At 43.4% G+C, this 21360-nt stretch overlaps 1 protein-coding gene across 1 annotated transcript in view; it reads right to left on the bottom strand.

Annotated features, from left to right (window-relative positions):
- The window catches only part of PLEKHO1 (pleckstrin homology domain containing O1), a 37673-nt gene extending 25302 nt beyond the window's left edge, over positions 1-12371 (bottom strand). The window contains exons 1-2 of the mRNA XM_044272511.1: positions 12127-12371; positions 9056-9202 (exon numbers count right to left, since the gene is read on the bottom strand). Of these exons, the coding sequence (XP_044128446.1) occupies positions 9056-9202; positions 12127-12153 (174 nt within the window). The 5' untranslated portion in view covers positions 12154-12371. The remainder of the gene's footprint in view (positions 1-9055; positions 9203-12126) is intronic.
- Positions 12372-21360: the final 8989 nt, after the last annotated feature.

The raw sequence follows: 21360 nt of genomic DNA, 5'->3' as shown, positions 1-21360 counted from the left end.
GGAAGCTGCAACTTCCCGTGCGTCTCCTATATACTCAGGAATTGGAGAATGTCAAACCTCATTCCTTCACGGTGTGGAAAATGGTATAGATATCACATCTAAGAAGGAAGGACAAAATCCTGTAGACTACTCAAGACGCCCTTTGGAAGTACGTTTTTCACAGTCCAAAAATAAGAACCCAAAGATTAATTGACTACCTGTCTCCTGAGACTAGTCCAGCCTTGATTTACAAACACGCCAGAAATGAGCACCTGTAGAAAGGCAGTCCAACCCACAGGACTCCTACCATAACGAAATATCAGAAGATCATTTTGGTGGATTCCTTGAGCTTGGATCAACACAGATTTCCAAAACTCCAGAGCATCCAACCCTCTTCCTCGCCACCTTTCCTTTTTTCAAGAAAGCCCCTATGAGTGATCGCTTAGGATCTGTTCACATCTATCCTTGGGCATCCATGGTTTGAACCACCATGCAATGGATATCTGCTGATTGTGAATATAGATGACCATATGATTATTTAGCCAACAGTTCTTCCATCTTATCTCCCATACACAGGCATGCTTGTTTTGGGCTAGCGTCCGTGTGTTCTGAATAGGCAGCGAGGGGATTAACCCTCTGGCAATAATTCATCTTCCCCGAGAACAAAATGATTAGGCATGTTGAAATCCAACTGCCCGATCCTTCTTTACCCTAACATATGCCATCACAAGAAGGTCTGGACATCCCTAAACAAATTAAATAGCCAACTGTTCCTGCCAAAATCGGTGGCTTTGGCTGACATTAATGTGTATGGCCAGAATTCAGATGGCAAAGAAAAAGGATGCCCACAGACGTTAACATAGTCAGTCTTGTTTCTAAGGAGATGTAAAGGTAGTGGGCTTCAAAGCGCTTGCACCACTAAGTAGCATGGTCCTAAATGGCCCCTCGAGGTATACAGGGATGATGACTGAATTATAAGAGTACAAATATTCTTATTTTCCGATGAGGAGCTAATGTAAGAACACAGAAACCCTCGTATTAGTCACCATCAGGGGGCTGGGAAGTTTACACAACAGTCAGTGTGAAGGGAGAATATATTTTCATTACGGATCCCACTCATCTGATCTCGTCATCCTGCACAACAGGGAGCAAAGCTGCAGAACGGGAAGGCAAAGAGACTTAAAAGCAGGCTTTCGTTTCACATTACTCCTCGACAGAGAGCAAATCTCATGGGGTATTGTACAAAGAGATTATAAGATTACCTATCAATATTAATAGTGGGCGCAATGATACTGACGTGGAACAAAATGGAGACCTCTACAGCAGTATCATCATGTGAGCCATCAGCTACCAACTAATCCAGGTTAGCTACAGGATCTGGGTGACATAATCCCAGTTTGCCATGGATCTGGTTAAACTCCAATTGAGATCAATATTGGGGAGAATAGTGGGACAACACCAGGCTACATCGCAGTCAATAGATGTCAGCCATTGGATTAGATAGCAAATACCAGTGAAAAGCAAAATTCAAACACAATCGCAAGGACACAAACTGTTCCTCGGAAGTGCTACTGATCATAGGAAGTGTAAATGGAAAGCACATGTGCATATTCTGCAGCCTAATCTGTAAATGAGGCCCGATGTACACAGCTGTATTACAGTAATCCATAAAAATCTATGGCCCCCGTATTGTACTTCCGTGAGCCTCTAATTTCCTATGAAAGCATACAGATGTTTTCTTTCTTACCAAGTCATGCAGAGAAAAAAAATGTGGCACATTGTAAGTGAGGAATACTCTTCTATAAGCACTGCTACAGGGAGAAAATGCTATACCGCATACAGATTCACTATGGGGGCTCTTTGTCTGTGCCACCAGTACAGGCTCTGAGGCCTAACGTGAAACTTAAAGGGTTTCTGTCACCCCATTAAAGTCATATTTTTTTTTTGGGCTACTTAAATTCTTTATACTGCGATATATCAATATATAGTGCTCTTACTCATTTTCCTTCAGCAGTTTCTTCACAAAACGGACTTTTATAATATGTAAATGACCTCTCTACCAGCAAGTAGGGCGGTTACTTGCTGGTAGCAGCCGCATCCTCCTTTCATAAAGACGCCCCCTCCTCATGTTGATTGACAGGGCCAGCGAACGCGCTCGTCTTCTGGCTGGCCCTGTCTGCGTTCAAAATCTGGCGCCTGCGCCGTACCTGTCTTCAGTTGGCACAGGCGCACTGAGAGGGGGACGCTCGCTCGGCACTCCTTCCTCAGTGCGCCTGCGCTGGGTGTAGATGTGACGTCATCGGTGCAGGCACATTGAGGATGGAGTGGCCGAGCGAGCGGCGATCGAGTTTGCTGGCCCTGTCAATCAACATGAGGAGGGGCGTCTTTATGAAAGGAGGATGCGGCTGCTACCAGCAAGTAGACTCCCTACTTGCTGGTAGAGAGGTCATTTACATATTATAAAAGTCAGTTTTTTAAAGAAACTGCTGAAGGAAAATGAGTAAGAGCACTATATATTTATATATCGCAGTATAAGGAATTTAAAAAAATATAATGACTTTAGTGGGGTGACAGAAGCCCTTTGAACAGGATTTTCTGGAAGGAGAAAACTTTTTTAAAAAAAAGAGCCCGATATGGTTAAAATTAAAACATAAGCATTATTACCACACTGTTCTGCCGTTGCAACTACGACGCTGCTCTACTCCCTGCTGCTCTGCACTTCCTGTCCTGATTTGACACACAGGAAGCAGATGGCAGTGTGTGCTCAGCCAATCACTGGGAGAGGCGGGTCACCGTGGCAGGTAGTGATTGGCTGAGGGACCATTTCCAGCGTGTCGAGCCAGGATCAGGAAGTAGAGAGCAGCAGTGACAGGGGATGTTTATAAAAATAAAAATAAATGCTACTCTAAGGTGAAAATAATTCCGATGCAGATCTCATTGCAACAACATGCACTCCAAAAGGGTGAAATCCATAATGAAAAGTCACGGCATAGAAATCAGCAGCGTGCCTATTTTCCACATGGATTTTCTTCCCGCTACATGTGGATAGAGTTTTCAAAACCCTATAAATGTGATTAGAATTAGAGAAATTTTTATACTTTTTAATAGACCTTATACCCAGTGTTTGCTATTGCTCTCGCATTAAGACAAGAACCAGACGTCCATTAGTAACTAGGTCACAAGAAGAGGTCGCGGCGTGCTGTGACTATCTATAGCTGAGTGACAGGTGATGTCATCGCAGGGCAAAGAAGCTTTCACGTATGGATTAAGTCAGACGCACGTGGGAAGAGTCACGCCTGAAGCCGAGATCAGCGGCGTCTGGATGATCTGTAAACATGCAGGAGGTCTCCTTCACATAGCAGGATATTACTGCCCCTGCCCTTCCATGACGGAAAAGACAAAACTATAGAAATAAGGGGCTGATCAAAAGGGGATCTCCAGGATTATAGGAATAGGTCTGTGTTCTCTTAGGGTAAATGCACAATTCGCACTGAAATTCGCAGGTGCGGATTTTACTTCCCTATTGAAGTGAATGGAGAAAATCCGGTCAGGAAAAATAAAATAGATCGACGTACTGCAGATTTTAAAATCTGCACCGTAGGTCAAAATCCGCTCTGAAAAAATCTGCATCGTGTGCATGAGAATTTTAAATTCTCATAGAATACAATGTACATGACCTACAGTGCGCACGCAAATCCGCGCGGAAAATCCACATGCAATCCTGATCGTGTGCATTTACCCTTAAGATTTAGCCTCGCAATGCTGTTGTCAGGTAGGGTACCTTAGGGTCCATTTACATGGGCAACAAGCGGCGCTATAACATAATGATTGATGCCCAGTTTTATGCCGCAAATGTATGCTGGTGGGTGGTCAACGCCCATTTTTACACAGGTAAAGTAATAAAACAGGGAGCTTTTCTTTTTATATAATATAAATGAGCTAAACAGCGGGGTTTTGTCAGTAAATTGACATTCAACAAAAAAATACAGAGTCTGTGACAAAAGTCGCAATATACCAGTCGAAATGTCGCAAATAAGCTTCAAAAGTCGCAAGTATATTCTGGCTGGGTTGGCTGAAATGGCACATTTCAATTTTAAAAATTTGCCTTTTGGTGCTATTGGCATTAAAATAGGCGAATACAGTAATCAAGTTTATATTTAAAAAGTCACATTTTAAAAGTGGGGTGAACCTTTTGATATATGAGGTGAAACAAATCACCACTTTTGATTTGCAATGTCAGTATTTTTTTGACGCAAATTATATCATTATTGATAAATGTCCCCCTATATGTATCCCGCGTACAGAAGATTGGATCATGTCCCATCTGGAGCCATAATGGTCATGTTGGATATTTTCCCGTAAACACTGCTCTGGATAGATCATCAATATCAGATCGGTGGGGGTCCAACACCCAGGACCTCCGTCAATCAGCAGTTAGAAAAGGTTGGCGCGCCATGAGCGTTGCGACCTCTTCCTAGGCCATGTGACAGAGGTACCGGGACTCGGACCCCTCTGGTGTGATAATGATGACCTATCCTATAAATTCCTGGTTAACCCCTTTAAGGTTAAAAGCATGTCTTGGTTGACATCTTGTATAGGGTCCCTAACATAGGTGTTATATAAGGTCATAAATAACAGACTGCGAATAATAACGTGACTACGATAATTTAGTAAAGAGTAAAAATGGAGTCCTGTAAGCTGCTGATTTACACAAATCCCTAGATTAAAAAGGAAACTCACATGTACACTTGGGACTTTCCTTGCTTTGAGTAAGGTTTCAGATTTCCCATAATCCTCTTTGAAATATACTGGGAGTAATCTCCCAGCCACATATTCCCCAATTTACATCCCAGAGTGTAGTGAGACTTTATAAACACATCGGAGCCGAGCACCAAGACGTAGGTGACATTACAGGACACTAAGAGGTCTACACATCAACCTACTTGTCTAGGTCTCTAAAGTTAGGCCTCGTTCACATCACTGTGAGGACTTTCGTCTCCGCTCAAAAATCATATTCTGAGCGGACACCGAAAGGACCCCATTATAGTCAATGGGGTCTTTAGGCTCCGTTAGGCTCAGTTAGGTCTCAATTATCTGCAGAATCCAACCTTTCCGTTCTCCTGCTCCTCAACGGAGCCAGAGAACGGAAAGGAAAAAAGGTGATGTGAACGAGGCCTTAGCTGAAAAAATACATAAATAAAATAAATAGGTACTAAGGAAGTGTGCAACCTATAGTGTGAGGTCTACCGGGACAATAACACTAAGACTACACACCGACCTGCGGGAAAAGCTATAGTCCATATCCCATCACCACCCTTCTGAAGCCGACCTCAGACTTGGAGGAGGTGCTTTCTGGTATCCACCAGTGCTCCACTATCGAGGCCAAGACTGACAGGGTGGTGTCCCAGGCAAGAAGGCACTGCACTGGGAGCCCATGGTTAACTGGGCCCACTGCTCAGCAACTACCTCTGAGGGAGGGCTACATATATGGGGAGCAGTTGCAGAAGCGGGCACAGACCAGGAGCACCTCTAAGCGAAGGGCAAAGTAAATGGGGTCCTAGAGTAGGTCCATGATGGTCATGTGCAACTGATGGAGCATTGCGTGTCAATAGACCGTAGATCACAGATAACAGACTGCAGGCTATAGTAGCACTGATCATTTACACTGACTGACTTCATTAGTTTTTCTTCCACCTCACAACAGTACAGAGAACTTCAGGAGAAGAGAGGACCATGATCGTTGACCTATCTAGTTTCGGACATACATATTTCTTAGTTGATAATTAGCATTATATAAGTATAAAAAAAATATATATAAAAATGAGTATAAACAGCTATAATAATAAATAATAGTATCCCTAGAGACTAGCTGGTTCACAACATTGTTAAAAAGTGTGGTTGCTAGGCGGTATATCCCTAGCAAACAGACTGTCAGACACAACACTGTACTGGCACCACAGAAAAGGAGAAAGTCACCTGGGAGCAGTCACATCATGACATCCACCATGTCATCCTGCCACCCAGGACCACAAGAGGTGGAGGCCACCCATGGGATCTGTCTGCTCGCACTCACACATACAGCTTGTCTTTACCGTCCCCATTGCACAAGGCCGGTACCCTGCACAGATTTACACACACACCTGCACATACTCTGGACGCTTTCCAAGTATCTGCAATAAAAGACGGCTTACCGTGCCCAGGCACAATCCATTCACCCATGCACAATAGCAAGCGAAAGAGGGAACATTATATTCACCCTAAGAGAAAGGGAGCACTTCAGGAGCCAGTCTCGTGGGCGTTCCTGCAAAAACAGGCCCTGAATACAGAAGAGAGGCGACCGGCGTATCCAGAGGGTAATCCCCTCTGTCTGAATGTAAAGCTAGGACACACTGCCATCCTGTAGGGCGGATTGTGATACAATCTGCTGCATTCCATCCCAGGGCAACCCCTAAGACATGCCACCCCATAGCTCCAAGGGCATCGCATGTTCTCCTAACACCACCATGAAAATACGGCCATGGCTATATTCTTCAGCTAGCCACACACATTAGATAAATGTTGGTCAAATACACCAATTTAATGTGTATTCTGTCCTCCTGATTCACCCCAGATGATAGATGTCACAGGAGATATGGATCAGGCAGCTGGATTTCAACATGCCCCATCCTATCGTTATCAAGGACATAAGCCGAGCTTCCATACACAAGGAGAAGTCCGTAGAGATAGCTGACAGCTATCTTACGTGTATGGCCTGCCTTACTATGGAAGCTCCTTCTCTTATAGAAGATGATTGTACGGCATCATCCAATCAACTATTACTAGGCCCAGTGATTCCCCGTCATGGCCCTGTGGACCGCTGGGACCTAGAGATGCTATTTGGCGTAGTGTTGACTGGAGAAATCTTGCCCAATATGTTAAAGCTTGCACTGAAGGCTCCATCAAAAGCATCTAGCAGATTCCCTCTCATTAGGTGGAATATTTATTGTTCTGTCACATGGTCAGAACCTGATAGAGAACCCAACATAAGTCAGTGGCGCCCGTTAGATGTTACACTAACTCATTATCCATAAGATGGTCATCTATTCGTTGACAAGGTACCAGAGATATCATTGAGGCTACCAGCTTCTGTTGACCTCAAACAGCACTATTCACTTTTATCCAACTGAAGGTCCACCTTTCTGTTTCTTTAAAGGGATTGTCCAGTTTCCGAAACCCATTTTCATGCATCCTATTAGGGAATTCTAGGTTAATAGAGGAGGACTGTCTGTTCAGGATCCTCTGGCAGAGTAGGAGAGCGAGCATGAAGACGGCATATCTCACTCTGGAGGACCTGCCCTGTCTTACCCGTGCATACGAATGGGCACTGTGTAATAATGAAATTCCCCTTGTGGTGGCGCTGCAGGGATATTTAGCCCTTATTGCCAGGTATCCCAACAGATCCCTGCTGATCAGTGGTCCCAGCAGGAGGACACATTGTGATCAGTTTATTGTCAGGAGACCTTTTCCCAACAACTAAGGATTTCCTAAAGTGGAGAACCCCTTTAAAGAACATCTGTGGTGGTGGTGATAAACCTCTTTGGGTATCTAATAGAAAGAAGCCTCCAAAAGTAAAACGCCCCTGGCCTAGCGGGATCATGTGCTCACATCCATGGCATCTTTCTTGCTAAAGGCCCCTTTTACATGAGCCATCTTTGAAGGCAATTTTTGGCATCTGCGGCACCTTTACACGGGTCGGTTACTGTGAATGAGTGCTGGCCATGTGAAGGGATTGTCCAGGCTACAGATGACGACCTATCCCCTGCTCAATATCAGATGGGTGGGGGTCCGACACCAGGCACCCCCTCCAGTCAGCTGTTTCAGGCAGTTACAGCATCGGAAACTATACTGTGCATGGAGCAGAGGCAGGCAGCGCCATACTCTGTGTAGTGGCCGTGCAGAGGTACTGCAGCTCAGCAACCATTCAAGTGGATGAGAACCGAGCAGCAGTGATCCATCTCTGAAAATTACACAGGGTGCGGAGCCTTCTGCCTCTGGTCCATACACAGCTGATTGGTACGGGTGCCAGCTGTCCTCAGGAGAGGACATCAATATCTGTAGGCCGGAGAACCCTTTTAAAGGATCCACTGATGCAGCCATGTCATCTCACTTGGACAATATCTGATAGTAATGCCTTTCAATAACAACGTTATCTTAGGGTATTGCTATTAAACCAATTTCCTTATATATTGTATAAAGGTGGAGCTCCACTTTAAATCCCAAACTGGATGAAGGACTGAAGCCATTGCCACATAATATGGTCGCCTGGATGAATGGTATCTACTTTTACTATGTCCCCCCCCCCCCCCCCCATCTACCAGCCGGTAATCTATTGCTCTCATTTTAGTTTCTGGAAAAAGCATTGTAACCACAATTAGTATTGATCCCCTTAAAATATATATCCATGTCGCCTTGTCACATCGCAGACCAGAAGCTTGTGGCGCCATATTTATTTTCAATCATTTATCATAATACATTCGGCGTCCTCACAGATCTCTCCATATGAGGTCGTGGTCCTGGTGCCCATCAATCAGCCACATTACATCTGTGCTGGGTGGCAACCAATATGGCTACCCAACCTGTCTGTAGTCCTTTACAGCAAATCTGGGGAGTGGGGGAGGTATCACTGCGCCTCTATATAAAGTGATCCACCATTTTTGCGCCTCTATAGATTTACAGTCCAGGTAAGTTGGGTGACGTCTCTTATAGCCACCATATTGGGTGTCACCCCGCTGTCCCAGAGATCTGAATAACACATTGTGGAGCGATACATCCCATGCTCTCATATTTGGGCAGAAACCTCTAGGAAACCATCGGGACCTGTCATTCTGTCTGTATTGTTACCAAGCTTAGCCCGAAACATATAGCTGACAAATGTATACAGTGGATCAGTACAGAACCTGCTGTACAGAAGAGCTCACAATCTACACAGCCAATGTCAGCAAGTGTCATGGTAAATTCACCAGTCACATAGAATAACCCAAGTCCTCAGACTGGCACACAGACTGGCACAGACAGGACACTCATGTATAGTCTGTACCTCCTTCTCTGACATGTACAGCTGGTCTCCCCGGATCACCACATATCTGTTCTTCCAGATCTCCCTGAAGATGCCCTTCCCGCAGTATTTACGAATCCAGCCCACTTTTTCCGGCTGGCTGGGGGCCTGATTCCCGTCCAGTGGACCCTACACATAGGAGAGAGAAATAAGTGACCGGATGAGAATATTACACAGGGGGGAACAGTGTCTTACACCCAAGGGGGGACTATTACCCACCTGCACTGTATACATTCATATACACTATATACAGGATATATAGATCCTTACAGATCAGCCCCAACACCAAGAGAAAATGATAGATAGATAGATAGATAGATAGATAGATAGATAGATAGATAGGAGATAGATAGATAGATAGATAGATAGATAGATAGGAGATAGATAGATAGATAGATATGAGATAGATAGATAGATATGAGATAGATAGATAGATAGATATGAGATAGATAGATAGATAGATAGATAGGAGATAGATAGATAGATAGATAGATAGATAGATAGATAGATAGATATGAGATAGATAGATAAATATGAGATAGATAGATAGGAGATAGATATTAGATAGATATGAGATAGATAGATAGATATGAGATAGATAGATAGGAGATAGATAGATATGAGATAGATAGATATGAGATAGATAGATAGGAGATAGATAGATATGAGATAGATATGAGATAGATAGATAGATAGATAGATAGATAGATAGATAGATATGAGATAGATATGAGATAGATAGATAGGAGATAGATAGATAGATAGATATTAGATAGATATGAGATAGATATGAGATAGATAGATAGATAGATAGATATGAGATAGATATGAGATAGATATGAGATAGATATGAGATAGATAGATAGATATGAGATAGATAGATAGATATGAGATAGATAGATAGATAGATAGATAGATAGATATGAGATAGATAGATATGAGATAGATAGATAGATAGATATGAGATAGATAGATATGAGATAGATAGATAGATAGGAGATAGATAGATAGGAGATAGATAGATAGATAGATAGATAGATAGGAGATAGATAGATATGAGATAGATAGATATGAGATAGATAGATATTAGATAGATATGAGATAGATAGATAGATAGATATGAGATAGATAGATATTAGATAGATATGAGATAGATAGATAGATAGATAGATAGATAGATATGAGATAGATAGATAGATATGAGATAGATAGATAGGAGATAGATAGATAGATAGATAGATAGATAGATAGATAGATAGATATGAGATAGATAGATAGATAGATATGAGATAGATAGATAGGAGATAGATAGATAGGAGATAGATAGATAGATAGATATGAGATAGATAGATATTAGATAGATATGAGATAGATATGAGATAGATATGAGATAGATAGATATTAGATAGATAGATATGAGATAGATAGATAGATATTAGATAGATAGATATGAGATAGATAGATAGATAGATATGAGATAGATAGATAGATAGATAGATATGAGATAGATAGATATTAGATAGATAGATATTAGATAGATAGGAGATAGATAGGAGATAGATAGATAGATAGATAGATATGAGATAGATAGATATTAGATAGATATGAGATAGATAGATAGATAGATAGATATTAGATAGATAGATAGATAGATATGAGATAGATAGATAGATAGATAGGAGATAGATAGATAGATAGATAGATAGATATGAGATAGATAGATATGAGATAGATAGATATGAGATAGATAGATAGATATGAGATAGATAGATAATAGATATGAGATAGATAGATAGATAGATAGATATGAGATAGATAGATGATAGATAGATAGATAGATAGATAGGAGATAGATAGATATGAGATAGATAGATAGATAGATAGATAGATAGATAGATAGATATGAGATAGATAGATAGATAGATATGAGATAGATAGATATTAGATAGATAGATATGAGATAGATAGATATGAGATAGATAGATAGATAATAGACTCAGCGCTGAGCACAGTTACCAGTATATAATATGATTAGTGCAGGACCCCCGCCTCCCAGCACACACTATATACTGTATGTATCATCTATAGGGATGATACAGTCAGGGGCACACGGCCCCCAGTAATAGAAGAAGCAGACCCCCAGTTACACACATTGTGATGTGAGGCCAGACCCTACCCCAGCACACTGCATGTATAATACAGACCATAGATATAACCTCACGTCATTTACAGGCATCGTGATGACAGGACTAGGCCAGACACTCAGGCCCCCCAAATATCCAGGGGTCGGCCCCTCCAGTATATACCGTCATTAGCTGACATATTCAGTGTACTCCTCAGTGCAGATGTTTGCCGTGCACTGATGTGTTTCATACATACATACCCAACACACATGCACAGAAGACACATACATACACAACATACATACCTACCTAATACACATACATACATAACACACACATACATACACAACATACATACCTACCTAACACACATGCACAGAAGACACATACATACACAACATACATACCTACCTAATACACACACATACATACATACCTACCTAATACACACACATACATACCTACCATACATAACACACACATACATACACAACATACATACCTACCTAATACACATACATACATACATAACACACACATACATACACAACATACATACCTACCTAATACACATACATACATACATACATAACACATACATACATACACAAACTACATACCTACCTAACACACATGCACAGACAACACATATACATGCAGAGCACAACATACATACATGCATAACACAAGACACACAGTCATACACATACATGCATAACACAAGACACACACACAGTCATACACAACACATACTGTACACACACATATGCATACCTACATACACACGCCAGGCACATACACAGTATCCAGTGCAGCTAGGTGAAATGCATCCCATCCCCAGATAAAGGATGCAGGTATGTGTCTGCCATGCAAGGCCAGAAAGCCCCCCCTGATCCATCAGGCGTGCTGTAAGGCTGGTGCCCCTCATACCCTCTTTGCAGAGACGTTCTTCTTCATGCTGCGGCTCTCAGTGCCAGGCTGCAGGCAGGGTGTGTGGAGCTCCTGCAGAGAGTGGCTCCTGGTATTGTGCAGATCAGACAGAGGATCTGGTTTCAGTGAGTGCAGCGCTGTCCCCAGCACACAGCCCCCTCTCTGCTCCACTGTGCAGCAGCTCCATCTATGGAGAGCAGCTCTGATGTCACATCACATTACATGACAACACGTGAGAGAGTGAGGAGGCTTCCTCCTTTGTTTCTCATTTACCCCCCCTCCCTTTCCTATAAACTGGAGGAGGGGGATTGTGTAATCCTGAGGCCCCCTCATGCCTTCAGACTCTCAGTCATCCCCATCTCTAGACGCCCCCTCCCCGTCCAGCTAACCCTTCAGCCTCCACAAACACCACTGATCTCCAGAGCAGCAAATGATGGGCTATTCCCCGGTAGACATAGGGCGCCAACCGCCCGTCAGGCACACCACCTTCAGCCGATTACTAGATATACATAGACAAAGGACGGCTGGAAAAATACACCCAATCGTACAGAATTAAGGGTACTTTCACACTTGCGGCAGAGTCCGTCGCCGGAACTGCCTGCCGGATCCATGCAAACGGACAGCATTTGTAGATAGATCCGGATGCGATCCGTCTCATAAATGCATTGCAAGAACGGATCCATCTGTCCGTTTGTCATACGGACAAACAGATCAGTTTCTATATTTTTTCACATTTTTAAAGGTATGCGCATGCACAGACCAGACGGACGGATCCGGCATTGCGGTATTTTGAATGCCGGATCCGACACTATTACATTCCTATGGAAAGAAATGCAAGTGTTCCGGGTTTTTGGCCAGAGATAAAACCGTAGCATGCCCTAGAGTGCCCTAGGACGGAACTCTATGCCGGAAAAGAATAACGCTAGTGTGAAAGTACCCAAACATGGCAGCTCCTGACCGGACTACCACACTCGCCTTTGGTGCAGATCCGTCATGGATCTGCACAAACGCTTCCATTCAGATAATACAACCGCATGTATCCGTTCAGAACGGATCCGTTTGTATTATCTGTAACATAGCCAAGACGGATCCTTATCCATTCGGAATGCATTGGGGCTAAACTGATCCGTTGTGGACGGAAAGCCAAAACGCCAGTGTGAACGTAGACCGAGCGCCTATTTACATGCAGAAATCATCTCCTCGATATGGCATTGGGGAAGAAATGGCACATTTTTTCACGAGGTACCGGTCAAATAAGTAATTTCTGAAGGACCAGTCAACAGTCTAATGTGTATGGGGACCTTCCGACTTGCTCCTGATGGCAGATGTCTGGGAGATCAAGATCGGGCATATGGAATTTTACATGCCCAATCCTTCTGTTCTCAGGGAGATAAGCCACTGCCTGGGGTATATACCAGCAGCTTTCTCACCTCGTAGACACCACTTGCATGCTCGGCCGAGTCATCTTATGTATGGAGGTATCAAGGGAGATAGCTGTTGTCCGGCAGAGCATTTGGCTGATATATATGTGTATGTCTTAAGGTGTATGGGCACCTCGAGGCCAGACATACAGGTTAGATAGCAGTTGGCCAAATGCGTGTTTGGCCAACAGTCATCTCTTTCGGCTTCCCCATAAATTTACGTACATGGTTCAGCCAAGGATGCATGTGTTGTCATGGGGAGAGGGGATAAAACTGCTGCCAGACACCTCTAGTGGAAGCTTATTTCCCTGAGAATAAAAGGATTGGGCATGTAAAAATCTAACTGCCTGATCCTTCCCAATCTATCGCATATCTATCTATCTCATATCTATCTCCTCGAAAAAAGTCTAAATAGTTCCAATACGCCTTAGACTTTTACCTGACATTCAGCAGGGCAGACCGCGCTGTGAACGGAGTGGGCAGCGCAGCGATGCTGCCTGTGCCTGAGGAGCTTTACTATTGGTTGGTTTGGGCCAGAGCGATACAGCGCCCTGCAGCAGGGGAAGCCGGCAGGAGCTGGAAGAAGGAGGGTCCGGCTCCTGGGAGTTTTTCCAGTAAGGAGAGCGGGGTGTGCTGTACAAGGACCCCGGGAAACATGGCGGCGGAGGAGCTGAAGAGGACTCCTCAGGGGTGAAAAATAGCCCTGTACATCAAGGTGACAGCAGTATGTGATCATCACACACATGTATACATTACACACTGCACTACATACATCACACACATGTATACATTACACACTGCACTACATACATCACACACATGTATACATCACACACTGCACTACATACATCACACACACATGTATACATTACACACTGCACTACATACATCACACACACATGTATACATTACACACTGCATTACATTCATCACAGACACGTATACATCACACACTGCACTACATACATCACACACACGTATACATCACACACTGCATTACATACATCACACACTGCACTACATACATCACACACTGCATTACATACATCACACACTGCACTACATACATCACACATGTATACATCACACACTGCACTACATACATCACAGACACGTATACATCACACACTGCACTACATACATCACAGACACGTATACATCACACACTGCATTACATACATCACAGACACGTATACATCACACACTGCATTACATACATCAGACACGTATACATCACATTTATACATCACACACTGCACTACATACATCACACTGCACTACATACATCACACACTGCACTACATACATCACACATGTATACATCACACTGCACTACATACATCACACACTGCACTACATACATCACACACTGCACTACATACATCACACATGTATACATCACACACTGCACTACATACATCACATACTGCACTACATACATCACACACACGTATACATCACACACACGTATACATCACACACATGTAAACATCACATACCGCACTACATACATCACAGACACGTATACATCACACACTGCACTACATACATCACACACATGTATACATCACACACTGCACTACATACATCAGACACGTATACATCACACACCGCACCACATACATCACACACATGTATACATCACATACCGCACTACATACATCACACACATGTATACATCACATACCGCACTACATACATCACACACATGTATACATCACATACCGCACTACATACATCACACACTGCACTACATACATCACACACATGTATACATCACATACCGCACTACATACATCACACACTGCACTACATACATCACACACATGTATACATCACACACTGCACTACATACATCACACACATGTATACATCACACACTGCACTACATACATCACACACCACACTACATACATCACACACTGCATTACATACATCACAGACACGTATACATCACACACTGCATTACATACATCACAGACACGTATACATCACACACTGCATTACATACATCACAGACACGTATACATCACATTTATACATCACACACTGCACTACATACATCACACATGTATACATCACACTGCACTACATACATCACACACTGCACTACATACATCACATACTGCACTACATACATCACACACACGTATACATCACACACACGTATACATCACACACATGTAAACATCACACACTGCACTACATACATCACAGACACGTATACATCACACACCGCACCACATACATCACACACATGTATACATCACACACATGTATACATCACACACTGCACTACATACATCACACACTGCACTACATACATCACACACATGTATACATCACACACTGCACTACATACATCACACACATGTATACATCACACACTGCACTACATACATCACACACATGTATACATCACACACTGCACCACATACATCACACACATGTATACATCACACACATGTATACATCACACACACGTATACATCACACACTGCACTACATACATCACAGACACGTATACATCACACACTGCACCACATACATCACACACATGTATACATCACACACTGCACCACATACATCACACACATGTATACATCACACACTGCACCACATACATCACACACATGTATACATCACACACTGCACCACATACATCACACACATGTATACATCACACACTGCACCACATACATCACACACATGTATACATCACACACTGCACCACATACATCACACACATGTATACATCACACACTGCACCACATACATCACACACATGTATACATCACACACTGCACCACTCACAGATGTGCTGCACCGTGTAGTGAAGGCAGGCTATTATAGCCAACTGATAAAGTACAGGGTTAATTCCGCTATATTGGACCGGCCTTCACCCTCGGCCCCGTTCACACCACCGCTAGTTATTTCTGTTCTTCTGCTCCGTTAGATGAGCAGAACAGCGAATATAATGGAAGTGCTGGATCGGGCACGTAAGGCTGGGCGTTTGTCATACATTCAACATACACAAAAACCGTATTCATTAACGGACGCCTCGGACAGACGCCATACTGCGGCATCCATCACCACAGAGTTCCATTGTAAAACATTTTTTTTTAAAGTATACATTTTTTGCAAAACTCTGCAGGATGGGAAAGTGCAGTGTACCACGTTTTTCCATCCTGTAAGGTTCAGCAAAAAAAAAAACACGAAGGTTTACTTTTTTTTTTTACAATGGACGGATGCCGCAGTATGGTGTCTGTCTGCAGCGTCTGGTAACGTACATACGGTTTTTGTGTACATTAACTATATGACAAATACGTGCTGTGAGCCCGGCCTGCACAGACTGCGCGACTATGGAGTCCGTTCAGTGTCCGCTCACCAGCCGGTCTATTTACCAGACAGAAGTCCTGCAGACGAGGCTTTGTGTCTGGTCTGTGGACAGAGGCTCCAAACGCAGGTGTGAACACCTGCCGGCCACGTAGTATGTATCTGTATTACTGCAGCTTTATACTCCTCCTCGGGGAAAATACTCCTCAAAAATGGGCAGCAAAAATTTAACCAGCAAGTAATTTTTTGACGGGAAATGACATCGGTGTCTCCCAAAAGATAAGACGACGTACAAGAGGCGTTATTGTGGGAAAAAACATTTCTCAGCTTTTATTTACATTTGAGCAAAAAGTGTCCAGTTGGCATAAAAAAGGAGAAGCCTTTAACCCAAAGAGCACCATCCCCACTGTCAAACATGGTGGTGAGAACCTAATGCTTTGGGGGTGTTTTTCAGCCAATGGACCAGGGAACCTAATCACAGTAAACGGCACCATGAAAAAAGAGCAATACATGAGGATTCTCAACGACAACATCAGGCGTCTGCAGAGAAACGTGGCCTTGGGCACCAGTGGACATTTCAGCAGGACAATGACCCAAAACACTCAGCAAAAGTGGAGAAGAAATGGTTAGCAGACAACAACAGTAACGTTTCGGAGCGGCCCAGCCAGAGTCCAGACTGGAATCCAATGGAGAATCTGTGGAGGGAGCTAAAGATCAGGGTGATGGCAAGAAGACCCTCCAACCTGAAAGACTTGGAGCTCATTGCTAAAGATGGATGGGCAAAAATACCTGTGGAGACCTGCAAAAAGCTGGTCTGCAATTATAGGAAGCGTCTGATCGCTGTAATAGCCAATAAAGGCTTTTCTATTGGTTATTGAGAAGGGTAGGAATAATTTTGGACTGGACACTTTTTGCTCAAAATATAAATAAAAGCTGAGAAATGTACATCGTTTTATTATCTTTTGGGAGACACCTATGTCTTTTCCCGTCAAAAAAATTCTTGCTGGTTGAATAAAAGTAACTTTAAGTCACAATTTGCCAGGGGTATGAATAATTATGGGCAGCACTGTATTTATGTATCTATTCCAAATTCAGTTCAATTGAAATAAGCTTTATTGACAGGACTAAATACATATTAGCATTGCCAAAGCAAGTAGAACATATCTCTCTCTCTCCAATATCGGTCTGTCTTCCTCCATTTCCTGTAGGTTACAGGAATATGACGATTTTCCCATAACAAGGTGTCACAGTCGTGGGAACGCTCCAGCAGGAAGGGTCTGTCCTATAGACGTCAACACGAGAGATTCCCGTCTGTGTGACCAATTATAATGGGGGGTTGTCTGAGAGATCAGCACTACACGTCACCGCCATCTGTAGGGACACAGCACAGCCCTATACATCTGCACCACGTACTCTGCTAGATGCGGGATTACATCTATATATAGCCACATATGTGTTACATGAAGCGTACATAATACGCTTCCCGTGCCTTCATGCAGTATACATGACTTTCATTATATTCATGGCGTCTTCACATCCATTTCTTTATGACTTTCTTCCTGCGTCTTCCATACACCAGTACCAAGTCTACCATACATGCCCGGGCATGATCCTGAGTGGAGATATGAAGAACTTTATCCTACTAGACGACCAGCAGTTCAGAACCTTATGGACTATCTTCCTGGGCAGTGACATTATAACAATGGAGCCCCCCTCCCTAACATCTCATTGTATGATGACTGGCAGACCATACCCCCAACATGTCCTCAGGGAAAGAAACCCTCTGAGAGGCGGCCACATATCCCAGTATCACCACCACAGATGTAACATGCACATTCAGTCAGACTGGGAGACTTCAGAGTCTGGTGATTATTTAGCCTATGGCTATCTCATGGCTGTAGGTTATAGCATAAGTCTAGTAAATTAAATTAGTTGAGGGTCTAAACCCCTCAATGACCCCCCCACCACGGCACTATAGGAATCTAATGTTTAAAGCCTTTATTACACTGGCCGATTTTTCTGCAGATCATCTGGCAGTGTAAAGATCCATTCACACGTCCGTAGTGTATTGCGGATCCACCCGGCCGGCACCCCCTAGAGAACTGCCTATTCTTGTCCGCAATTGCAGACAAGAATATGACGTTCTATATTTTGGCAGAGCCGCGGGCCGGAAGTTCGGGGCCGCGCTCCGGAAATGCGGATGCGGAGAGCACATAGTGTGCTCTCCGCATCTCTTCCAGCCCCATAGAGAATCAATTGTTCCGCACCCGTTCCAGATATTGCGGAACGGATGCGGACGTGTGAATAGACCCCACTACTGGCATTGATTGCCTGATGAACAAGCAAATACTCGTGATTTTTAAGCATCCTTAAAAATAAATCATTTGCAGGAGGCACATTGTGCTAATAGCAATCTGCCACCAGCAAACCATTGTACAGTGTGGGAACGAGTGATCGCATTGTGATCATTCCCACCCACACTGCGGAGGAGATCGCTGCATGTAATAGCAGTGGTCTCCTTTGCTACCGTGCAGGCGATTGCCGGGACGGAACACATCCCTCCCGACAGTCGTCTGCTATATCCGACAGAACTACTACAATGGCAAATGTTGGGGGGAGAAAGGAATCGGGCTGTTGGATTTCGACATGTGCAATCTTTTTGTTTTCACAGGAGACAAGCTGCTGCCAGTGGTACCGAAGTGTGGTAGTAATTTTAAGTAATAAAAATTCCAAACAGTAATCCCTTAGTAAGATTTTAAAAAGTCCACTTTAGCGTAAAAGTAGATTTTCTTGCACATTACATAAAAGTATCCACACGACTGTGATTCAGTGAGTATCATGGCCACAAATCACCTTTTTTTTATATTGGCACCGCAAATTATATCAATTACTCAGTAATGTATACCTTCAAACAACGATGGGAATAATACAGTTTTGCCTGCTTAAAATAAGTCACAAAAAGGAAAAAAGTTCCGGCTCCTGAAATGCGATGAGGCAAAAATAACAAATGCAGGTCCAAACCAGCCTGATCATTAAGGGGTTAAAAAAATAATATATAACGCCACTTATATGTACTTATAACCACGCATATTAATAACCTATACCTATGAATAATAGAGGTCTATGTTCTGGATGGTGCTGTCCCTTTAAGTCATGATGGGACTAGGAGGGAGAGTCCGCACATCGCCTCTCCCGCTGCAGCCGAGATAATAGACCCTGGGAATGTGGAGTCAACAGCGCTGCCAGGTTTTCTTAGGAACAATGGCTACGACAGGTTGTGTTGCTTTGCTGTCTGTGAACACGTCATTCAGAAGCTGCTCACTCACACGGAGCAAACTGGAAGGTGGCCACAGACCAGTAACCTGCTTACTGGAAACCATCAAGGCATAAATTCGGAAAGAAGAAACCTCCCTTCTGCCGGCCAATATGGATATTGAGAGACTGGAAGAGTCACAGAAAGGCAGAGAAGTGGACGTCCCACAGAGATGACCGCTTTATTGTGAACAATGCCCTGCGGAACCGGGTGACGATTGCCACACAACTCCAGGCACGTTTAAGGGATATGAGAGGCCCTCAAGTGTCACATCAGCATGGTCTGTGTGCTAGACGACCTGCACGGGTACCTGACCACACCACCAGGCACAGGCGTCATCTTCTTGCATGGCCCAGGGAGCATCTACGCTGGACCAGCCCATACTACTTGAATAACATCAATAATCCAGTCATTGTGCCTCTGCACGAACAACACAGGCCTAATTTCATCTTCATGGACGACGAACAGTCCCAAACATGAAGCAAAGCGGCCGGCAGCACTCCTTTCAGTACAAAAAATGGCTCGACTACTGCATATCACTATCAACTACCTTTTGTGTCACCCCCAATCCCTCATAGATTGTAAGCTCTTGTGATCAGGGCCCTGACTCCTAGTGTCTCAGTTGTATATTAGCCAGTTACTTTTGTTACATACATGAGCCCTATGAATTTGTAAAACGCTGCAGAATATGGTGGCACTATATACATAAAAATTATTATTATTAAATGCTCGATTTTCATGATCTGATATCACTGGAGCATCGAGTTTATACGTTTTCCATAACTTTCACCTGAAAGCCAAATATCCCTAACTTTTTGTGAGTAGTGTATTGTGTTGGCTGTATACTGCTGCAGCCGATAACTGGCCTCAGCAGTGTACCGCTCAAGGCTGCTGAGACCAGTAGTTAGAAAACCCCTTTAATACAGTAGTTTCAAAACAATTATTTACTTTAGGTAGACAAACTATCACTCATTGACAGCCCTTTCACCCATGCACATTTGGATAGGCTGTAGATACAGGGATAGGAAGCAGGACTCCCAGGCAGCCCTTTGGCATGTGACATTGGGATAATGCCTGGTGGGTCCAGATCTTGCTGAAATTAGCAGGGTCTGCTACCTAGTCTAATAGCTTCATCCAGCCCACTTCTTCACAACTACCACCACT

Source organism: Bufo gargarizans, chromosome 11 (genome assembly GCF_014858855.1).
Source record: "Bufo gargarizans isolate SCDJY-AF-19 chromosome 11, ASM1485885v1, whole genome shotgun sequence".
Taxonomy (NCBI): Eukaryota; Metazoa; Chordata; class Amphibia; order Anura; family Bufonidae; genus Bufo; species Bufo gargarizans.
The sequence above is the reverse complement of the archived record's forward strand: the minus strand, read 5'-3'. Positions and strand labels throughout refer to the sequence as shown.